The 10,324-nt window shown below is 34.1% G+C and overlaps 4 protein-coding genes across 6 annotated transcripts in view; 2 read left to right on the forward strand and 2 right to left on the reverse strand.

Moving 5' to 3' along the window:
• LOC149718401 (SPARC-related modular calcium-binding protein 1-like) overlaps positions 1–2,482 on the forward strand; it is a 73,011-nt gene extending 70,529 nt beyond the window's left edge. For all 3 annotated transcript variants that reach the window (XM_089844557.1, XM_089844607.1, XM_089844514.1), the window contains one exon: positions 606–2,482. In XM_089844557.1, coding sequence (XP_089700683.1) covers positions 606–655 — 50 coding nt within the window. In that variant the 3' untranslated portion in view covers positions 656–2,482. The remainder of the gene's footprint in view (positions 1–605) is intronic.
• A 767-nt stretch (positions 2,483–3,249) lies between these two features.
• On the reverse strand, positions 3,250–6,826 carry LOC149718408 (dnaJ homolog subfamily C member 4-like; the record flags this gene model as incomplete). Its single annotated transcript, XM_089860874.1, has 7 exons — positions 3,250–3,494; positions 3,997–4,083; positions 5,330–5,521; positions 5,580–5,740; positions 5,809–5,899; positions 6,585–6,644; positions 6,735–6,826. Coding segments are annotated over 7 exons (753 nt in total), but the record flags the coding sequence as incomplete, so codon positions are not given.
• A 653-nt stretch (positions 6,827–7,479) lies between these two features.
• mRpL14 (mitochondrial ribosomal protein L14) lies at positions 7,480–8,680 on the forward strand. The gene has a single exon (XM_089844814.1). The coding sequence runs from the start codon at positions 7,610–7,612 to the stop codon at positions 8,018–8,020; it is 411 nt and encodes a 136-aa protein (XP_089700940.1). The 5' UTR covers positions 7,480–7,609; the 3' UTR covers positions 8,021–8,680.
• Positions 8,404–10,277, reverse strand: ATPsynO (ATP synthase subunit O, mitochondrial). The gene is made up of 7 exons (XM_089844762.1): positions 10,122–10,277; positions 9,927–9,977; positions 9,741–9,851; positions 9,603–9,675; positions 9,478–9,537; positions 9,286–9,398; positions 8,404–8,711 (listed from the first exon to the last, which is right to left on the reverse strand). The coding sequence occupies exons 1-7, from the start codon at positions 10,140–10,142 to the stop codon at positions 8,511–8,513; spliced, it is 630 nt and encodes a 209-aa protein (XP_089700888.1). The 5' UTR covers positions 10,143–10,277; the 3' UTR covers positions 8,404–8,510.
• Positions 10,278–10,324: the final 47 nt, after the last annotated feature.

A 10,324-nucleotide genomic window follows, 5' to 3' on the forward strand; every position in this document is an offset into this window, starting at 1 on the left:
TGACCGTAAGGTCCCTAAAATCTAGCGTTGTTTAGCTCAGTTGCATGAGACTCCCTTTCTGACTTCATTTGTATCCTACTGGGAAGGTAGGGGCTAAGATGCGCGTTGTATGAGAAACACATGATCCTTTCTTTCAAATATATTAATGACCGTTTCTATACCCTTTGGTCGCCTTAAAAAATAAAACTCCATTCTGACTTTTTTACCACCCCTTGATTCCGCGAAAGGGAGGGACTTGTTGCGCATCGCATGAGACGTGTTATTCATTCCAGCTTCTAATAAATAAATAAATTCCTGGGGAAGAGGAATTGAGATAATTTAAACGACCATACTGGTGGGTTGTATGCAGAAGGAAAGCTGAAATCCACCAGTATGGCTGCCAGAACTGTTGTAAGAGGGAGTGACGTACTACTCAGCCAAATGCAAGCCCTCTATATTAAAACAGGGATAGATTTATTCCCCCCCGTCCCGTGGAAGGGGGTCCGGGACGCGTGCCCAGATTACTCTGTTCTCCACTCCTACTTCTAAAATTAAATCTATCCCTGATTAAGCCGTTAATTTTAATTACTTTAAGGAATTAATAATAAGCTAATAAATATTTTTAGGGCGAAGAAAAGGAAAGAATCCATTCGATTCGATATTGAAAGGCGATTAAATATGAAAATTAAAACTTGTTTGGAACAAGTTTTACTTTTAGGGTAAAAAAATAACAAAACTGATGCCATATAATAATAACGTTAACTTTGGTGCCTCACATACTTAAAACCGCGTTAATTGACGGATTAATTAAGTTTTAAGACGATTCGAAGCTTCACCAAGTATTTAAGAAGTCCATATGCTAGTCCAGAAAGATGCGCCATTTGAATTTTTCAAATAAAACAACACGATATTAAAACAAAAACAAACAGACAACAACAACAACCGACTTGTATTTTTGTGGCATTTTTTAAAAGTCCCGATTTATTTTGTAAATACTCAATTTGATTAATTCTAAAACACAAAAAGAAACCTTAAATGTGATATCTCTGTTATTATAATTGTTCCTAATTTGTTTTAAAAAATTTCCGTGTGTAATAATTTTTGTATTTTTGTTAAATGTGGCTAAAAGTAGGTATAACGTAAATGATTTTACTGGAGACTACAGTGTTAATGTGAATTAAATTACCATAATAATCAAGAACGGTAATTAACTAAATTGCCGATTTAAACTTTTGGGAAATATTTAAAATACCGTTTTCTCTCTAATTTATACATACTGAAGTTATCGAGTAATTTACCGCTGTAACGTACCTCATAAATTACCTAAATAAATTACCGCTATGCTAAAATCAATATTTTACAACGGTATTTGATATTTGATAAATTACCACCACATCTCTCACGAAGTTTGGGGGCTTTTTAAATCACACTTCCTTACATAAATTCAAAAATGGTAACTAATGGTAAAATTTTTTCTTATTGGTTTTCTGAAATTCATTTCGATTAATCGAAATTTTATCGGATGGTAGAAACGAAGTCGATTAATTTTTGTGTTATGTTACTAATAAAAAACCGGATAATACGATTGAAAATGGTTATGAAAAATACGATCAGACTCAGTTAACTTCGATTATATCTCATTGAAATCCTCTTACATTAATCGGAGTTTCATCGATTATTATAAATAATCGATTAAATTCCATACGATTAATCGCGAGAAAAAATTTAAAGAAAAAACAGGATCAGTAGATCCAAAATTGAGTTAAAAAATAATCGATTAAATTAACTATAATACCCGGAATCAGAAAAACGAATATTTGTCAACTTGTTACAACGCTAAATTATTTCATTTCGATTAACCGAAAATTTGTAACATTTAACTTTTTTTCGACAACTATTCGATTATTTCTTGATTATTCAATGGTTTTCTAATATAAAGTTGCATAAATCAAAGTCGATTATTCTGTATTTCGATTAGATGTTAATAATATAATCGAATAATCGATTATTTAAACCATAAGTTATGATTCACAATTAATCACACACCCTTTAGGGAAATTTTCATTCAGCTCCTGTACAAAATATTAAACTGTCTAACGCATCCCAGTGTCTCAAAGAAACCCGGTAGCAACATAATTAAACCTAAACGGTGTATTCATGTTAATGTGTATATTTTTTCAAGTGTTTTCAAATAAGTCTCGTGTTGGCCTTTTGTAAATAATTTTCTATATATATAAACGTAACAAAACTATTCTAATAGTCAATAACCGTGTGCTATTTGAAATATGATAAAAAAAAAAAGTGTGCCAATCATGATGTGTTTCTTAAAAGTGCCTTAGAAGTATTTTAGTTCGAATTATAAGGAAATGTTTTTTGTTATTTGTAAAATGTGCTTTTTAACTTTCTTTAGTTTTTAATCGTGATTCTCGAGAGTTTTCATGTAAAAAAATAGTGTACCAAAAAACCTGGTTAAATTATTGCATTAAATATGATTGAAACCACATTAATCGATTAACGTTATAACCTATCAACTAGGGCTGTTCGATACTACTCGATCCAAATTTGGTATCGAGCACTTCAGTTTCCAGCTATATAGGAGTGTTCAATACTACCAAAAACGGATTTGATACTACTCGATGACAACTTAGTATCGACTATCAGAGATAATTTAGAAGGGGTGGTTTGGAATGTAGCGCAACGTCGTCTGCTAAACGTTATCTGGGCAGGTCGATTTCCGGTATGATGCGTTGGTAACAGAGAGATTGTAGAACATGTGACCGGAAACTCGCCAACCCCAAAAAGCTCAACGCGACATCTTGTTTGGGCGTCATCACGTTCAATAGAGTCAAAGGGGGGGGGCCTTCCACTCCTCTTCTATATTCTCTCTGCTACTATCGAGTACCAGGAGAGGGGGAAGAAACGAAAGAGGGAAGGGAAAAGAAAGGGAAAAGAAAGGGAAAGGAAGAGGAAAGAGGGTAGAGATTACAGCTGGACCTTATACTAAATACGCCCCAACTAAAAGTAGGAATACCCTGTATTTAAATCTTAAATACTAAATTTAAAGGGGATTAATTTGGATTCTGAATAGATGGATACGATGTAACATAACTCTATCTACAAAATGGTTGAAAAACATTTTACTTATCTACACAAATTAAGACGTTACGAAATATTTCCAAAGAAAATTTGACGCTTGCACAGAATAATGAACGCTGGATTCCTAGACATTTTACTCATGGAAAAATGGTTGGTTGAAATTATGAGACTGGGTTTACAACTTTGACAATTTATTTAACTATTTTCATAAAATAACATTTTTTTGTACATATAAATATGTATATATACAAAAGCACCTGTGACTGTGAGCTTATACACTTTGCAGTTTAATTAATGTTCTACGTCAATTAAATCTAATCTTAATTAACCAATTACATAACGTAACAAGTCAAGATTCGGATTTTGGTTTATTTACATCCTGAAACAATAATTCCAACTGCTTTGCATTGGTGTTTTCCCTTAAAATTTTCAAAATACGGAAATAGGTCAAATATCTGGGCATAGGTCAGAGTTGCCACGTCAATTTCTGATTCAAATTCCCTGACTTTTCTAAATTTTCTAATAGTTTTCTAGCTGGGAAACTTTCAGAGTTGAGATATATTTAATGACTTCACTATGTTCCTGACACTGTAGGCCTATTTTCAAATTCCCCGAGTTTTCCCTGACACTGCAGGCCTATTGTCAAATTCCCTGAGTCTTCCCTGACCCTGTAGGCCTACTTTCAAATTCCCCGAGTCTTCCCTGACACTGTAGGCCTATTGTCAAATTCTCTGAGTCTTCCCTGACACTGTAGGCCTATTGCCAAATTCCCTGACACTGTAGGCCTATTTTCAAATTTCCTTGGCCAATTCCCTGAGTTTTCCCTGATACTTAAGGCCTATTTTCGAATTATTTGGGATTTCCTTGACATGTGGCAACACTGTAGTTATAGACTTAAAACTGTGTATGAACGAGCCTTACATTGCCCTGTTACGAACTTCAGCGTAAATTTCAAAGTTTACAGAATCTTTTTCCCTCAGACGTCTTTCGGAAATTCCAGCCATAAGACTGAAATTTTTTTTCGATAAAAAATCAGTCAAAATATAGGGTGAACTGATTGGGAAAACCACTGGTTATTAAATTAACAAAGATGGCGTTTTCCTTCGAGCTGCTCCAACTGCTATGGAAGCATTCGAAACGTTCCAGTAGCAAACAGAGCAGCTCAAAGAAAAATGGTAGAACAGTGTGGTGTCACGTGATTTAACTAGTTATTTTGAAACATTTCACGAGTGGTTTCCCTTTGGGTTGGACAAAAGCGAGGGGTCCGACATTTACACGAAATCCCGTACGCTTCTCGCGAAATCTTTCACACGAAATCCCGTACGCTTCTCGCGAAATCTTTCACACGAAATCCCGTACGCTTCTCGCGAAATCTTTCACACGAAATCCCGTACGCTTCTCGCGAAATCTTTCACACGAAATCCCGTACGCTTCTCGCGAAATCTTTCACACGAAATCCCGTACGCTTCTCGCGAAATCTTTCACACGAAATCCCGTACGCTTCTCGCGAAATCTTTCACACGAAATCCCGTACGCTTCTCGCGAAATCTTTCACACGAAATCCCGTACGCTTCTCGCGAAATCTTTCACACGAAATCCCGTACGCTTCTCGCGAAATCTTTCACACGAAATCCCGTACGCTTCTCGCGAAATCTTTCACACGAAATCCCGTACGCTTCTCGCGAAATCTTTCACACGAAATCCCGTACGCTTCTCGCGAAATCTTTCACACGAAATCCCGTACGCTTCTCGCGAAATCTTTCACACGAAATCCCGTACGCTTCTCGCGAAATCTTTCACACGAAATCCCGTACGCTTCTCGCGAAATCTTTCACACGAAATCCCGTACGCTTCTCGCGAAATCTTTCACACGAAATCCCGTACGCTTCTCGCGAAATCTTTCACACGAAATCCCGTACGCTTCTCGCGAAATCTTTCACACGAAATCCCGTACGCTTCTCGCGAAATCTTTCACACGAAATCCCGTACGCTTCTCGCGAAATCTTTCACACGAAATCCCGTACGCTTCTCGCGAAATCTTTCACACGAAATCCCGTACGCTTCTCGCGAAATCTTTCACACGAAATCCCGTACGCTTCTCGCGAAATCTTTCACACGAAATCAAAGAAGAAAACAAGAAATCTTTGGTTAAATCGCGAAATCAACAAAGAAATCACGAAATCTTTGGCGAAATCCCGTACGCTTTTTTTGGGAATGTCGGACCCCTCGGACAAAACTCTATAAAGTCTCTTACTTGTAAAACATTATGTGAAGCAGGGCTCCAGTCGAAATTAAAAATACACAAGCATAAACTATGTTCATATGAGGTAATCTGCCTCCATCTTTATAAAAAGGGCCATAATAATTTCTACCATCGTAGAACCTATCTCGAGATTTATCTCTCATGGACCAAAGTGTTTCATCTCGCCATGGTCTTTGTCTAATGCTAATTTTACGCAATCGTAATTAGCTTAATTACAAAGATCTTAACAAAATTACGTTACATTTGTTCACTATTGGCGTAAGGAACGGTCCTTCTGCTAACATTTATAGTTGAATCGTATCTACTTCTAGAGTCGGGTTGCGATAATACATCGTAGGCTTCGCGTAAAGATAGAAATTTTTTGTGTTGGTCTGGGTCATCGGGTTTTCTATCAGGGTGATGCTAAAATATTTCGGCATTTTTTTATAAGTATTTGCGTGATGGTTTACAAAATACTTAATTGTGCCTACCTCCTTGCACAGTTTTACATAAGCAGTTTTCAATTCTTTAGGGGTACAATTACGATTGACGCCTAACACTTCGTAATAATTTTGGTGGGCCCTAAATTCAGAAGTTAAGGAGTTGTTGATTTCGTTTATAATTTAATAATTTTAATTTGAAATTTACTGAAGGTGATTCATGCACTGAAACAGCGTGAAAAACGATAGGGATCTAGCTTTGAAAAATGAAATTCACTACCTAAGCCTTGGCAAAAAAAATTGACCTCGGACTCGAGGCAAAGAAACAAAGCAAATCAGCAAATTACCAAACTGATCTAAATAAATTATGCGTTTTCTAAATTACTAAATTTCGCTTTCAATTTCTAACACACTATTTCTACCTTCAAACATTTGTTTTTAAAATAATTATGGCACTGTAAACAAATCATAACTCGAAGCATAGCCGACTTGTATTAATACAAGTCGGCTATGCTCGAAGACTCGAAACCCAAGCCTTGGTAAAACAAAGAAAAATATTGCAAAGGCTTAACAAATCAACTTCAAAGGAGATCAAGCGCATATTTTTTATAAGTCAATATGGTATTATATCTCAGATCTTTTAGAATAGCAAATACAAATTAGATACACATCTCTTTCAATTCAAAGCAGCAAATGAAGTCAACGATGCAGGCAAGAGCCCAAACGCAATTAAAAGGCAATGCAATGCAGCCAAGGCACAGAGTGCACGTAATTGGTAAAAACGCAAGACCAAGGCTTAAAGAACTTAGTTTATATTCAACACTTACTTAAAGTTCCTCGTTCCAGTTGAAAAAAATCTCGCCGTCGACGCCTTAATAACTGCCAAACTATATAAAGACTTTGGATTCATAACCCGATAGAATTATCACTTAAACATTATTTAATTTTATCCGCTATTAAATTAAGACACGGGTAACTATGAATGATGCAGTTTATTAATGGCGCTTCGGCCTTCAGTTACAACATTCTCCAGCAGACGACTGGTTGCAGACTGAAGGTCAAGCAGACGTTATTGGCGCAGGACAGAAGTCATCACGGAAACGTTTTTTTTTTTTTTAATTCCAGTGCGAAAAAAGGTTAGAGTTTCTTATTTTACTTCATTGAAGGATATCCAGGCATACTTCTCTTCAATATTATTTGATTTAATTGATTAATTAAATTGGTCAATGACTAAGTTTCATTATTTTCATAAATTTTTATGACCTTTAACTTTTTGGCGCGCTAGTAATTCCATCTGGTGGTAGCCGGTTGGAGAAAAATGCAGGGATGCCATATTGGGCTGTAAAGCCGCCAATTGGGCTTCTTCTACCAAATATTGGCTGGAAATTGGGCTTGTCGCGGTTTTTCTTTGGCTTTCTGTACTTAAAATACCGCCAATAGGCGAAGATAATTAAAATGGCCAAAAAAGTGAAAAATGGTACTGTCAAACCATTTGTGTAGCCTATAATTCGACAATTTATGGTTAAATAAAGTGGTTTCATTTTGTTTTGCGTTTTTAAAATGGCGTCAATATGTAATATGCATTGAAATATCTAGAAGAAAAACTAATTCCAAATTTTCACGATAAATTTTTGGCTTGTTTTTGGGCTGGATTGTTTAGATCTTAGGCAGTTTCTGGGCTTCTTTTCGAAATACCGATTGGCGGTTTTTTGGGCTTGTTTCCAATTTGATTTTGGCGGGTTGAAGGTTTTCAAAATGGCTGCCTCCTGCCAGATACAATTTTGAACGTTTGAACTAGTTTATTTTCACCTTTTAATTACTTGAAAGATAATTAATTAAAAACAGTTACAAAATGAATACATCAGTAATAAAAAGAGCCTTTAGCACATCCAATATAAATCAACACATCATGAAACTGACTCGACTGCGTGTAGTAGACAACAGCGCTATAGGAAAAGCCGCCATGCTGGAAGGAAAACCTCCGCGATGCATTCACGTCTACAAACCAGGAAGACCAACTGGAATCGGCACCATCGGAGATAAAATCCTTGTTGCGATAAAAGGCGAAAAAAAGAAAGCTTATATTGTGGGAGTGAAACAAAAACAAGCTTGTTTTGTGCCTAAATTTGACTCAAATAATATAGTTCTATTAGACGATGTTGGTAATCCTTTAGGAACGAGAATTCACGTTCCGATACCTTCAATGTTAAGAGGAAAGGGAGAATTTTCGAAGATAATCGCACTCGCTACGAAATTTGTTTAGATTAAAATAATTTGATTGTATTTAATAAAAATAAAAATAAAAATAAAATCCGGAAAAAAAAAAAAAATTAAAATAATTAGTCTTCAATAAAAATAAAAATAAAATCCGGAACAAAAAAAAAAAAAATTAAAATAATTAGTATTTAATAAAAATAAAAATAAAATCCGGAAAAAAAAAATTAAAATAATTAGTCTTCAATAAAAATAAAAATAAAATCCGGAACAAAAAAAAAATTAAAATAATTAGTATTTAATAAAAATAAAAATAAAATCCGGAAAAAAAAAAAAAATTAAAATAATTAGTATTTAATAAAAATAAAAATAAAATCCGGAAAAAAAAAAAAAATTAAAATAATTAGTATTTAATAAAAATAAAAATAAAAGTTATTAAAGTGTTTCACAATTTAATTTTATTTATTTTATTTCTTAACCTATACACAAATTATTTCCAAAATGAATTTTTAATTAATAAATTTTTGATGGAATTTAATTTAAATGGTTTCTCGGAGAAGATTCTCGTATATCTTGATTTTATTGGCAATGGACATGTCCGCGTAACGTTCGCCAATACTGACAGTCATGCCACCAATCAAGGTGGGATCAACTTTAGTCGTAAGCTTCAAGTTTTCACCCTTTTTCATGAAAGCTTTCAAAGCATCTTGCAATTCTTTATTCATAGCAGCGTCCAATGGCTAAAAGGATTCATTTAATTCGGTTTAGATTAACTAATTTGGAGAAATATAAATTTGTCTAAATTTTGAACAAATTTGCAAACTATTTTTGTTCAAATTTTGAACAAATTTGCAAACTATTTTGCTCAAATTTTGGACAAATTAGCAAATTATTTTTGCTCAAATTTTGAACAAATTAGCAAATTATTTTAGCTCAAATGTTTAACAAATTTGCAAACTATTTTTGCTCAAATTTGCAAACTATTTTTGCTCAAATTTGCAAACTATTTTTGCTCAAATTTGCAAACTATTTTTACTCAAATTTGCAAACTATTTTTACTCAAATTTTGAACAAATTAGCAAACCATTTTTGCTCAAAAATTGAACAGAATTAGCAAACCATTTTTGCTCAAATTTTGAACAAATCAGCAAACTATTTTTGCTCAAATTTTGAACAAATTTGCAAACCATTTTTGCTCAAATTTTGAACAAATTAGCAAACCATTTTTGCTCAAAAATTGAACAGAATTAGCAAACTATTTACTGTGAAAATTTTAAGATAATTAGCAATTAATTTGAAAATAAATTTATATACCTTAGCAGTTGTGACTTCACAAATGACTTCACCCCTAACAGCAGACATAATCAAGTCAAAGGAATTGATAACAGCACGAATGTTCTTCATTCGATTGTTATCAGCCATCAAACCTAAAACAACATCACAAATTAATTAATACAACTTTAATTAAACAACCGAACCGAAACCAAACATAAAATAACATCTTACCAACTAGGTTAATCGTTAAAACATTGAATTTTTGCTTCTTAAGGGCATTTTCAAGTCCCTCTACGATAATTAAATCCCAATACGTTAGATAACATTCACAATAGTCTATAATTTAACGTTAATACCTTTTTTCAACGATGTTTTAATAAGAGGATTATAGACAAATTCATTAAGCCTGACATCTTTGTTCAACAAATCCTAAATTATTCTTAACTTAATTGAGTAAATTCAATTTAAAACTAATTTTCTAAAGGTTAACTTACCCCAAACTTCTTCAAATCACCCTCAACAGCGTCTAATTGCTTTTCCTTACAAGCAGCTGAATATAGAGCAGTAGCGTAACGTCCTTCAATTCCAAATACAGCCACTGGAGGCTAAGTTATAAGGTAAAGGACACTTTTAAAAGCAAATGCATGCGTCGTTTTAACTTTAATTAAAGATTTAATTACCTTAACCAGGCTTCCAACTGCTAATTTAGATGTAGATGAGAAAGTTCTCACCTAAAATTTATTAAAGAATAATAAATTGGTTGGAAGCTAAGGCTTACCATCACCCCGTTTAACCCGTTAAAGGTGCCCTCTAAACTCTACTCCTTGATTACTTATTTTCTTAATTTTAAATTTAAGTAAATTAAGGTTACTTACAGCGACTCCTGAGGAAAACATTCTTCGAATTATTAATCGAGTTCGGCAATTAATTTCTTGAAACCTGGCAGCCTTTTCACCTCAGAAACGGAATGAAGGTCAATCGGGTCGCTCTGTAGCAGACGACTGTAAAAAAAAAAATCCAGTCGTGCGCCGGCGATCAGGGCCGGAAATAAGAAAAATTTGTTATAGCAGGGATAAGG

Source organism: Phalangium opilio, unplaced genomic scaffold (genome assembly GCF_054372755.1).
Source record: "Phalangium opilio isolate 3A_F unplaced genomic scaffold, DU_Popi_V2 ptg000002l_1, whole genome shotgun sequence".
NCBI lineage: Eukaryota > Metazoa > Arthropoda > Arachnida > Opiliones > Phalangiidae > Phalangium > Phalangium opilio.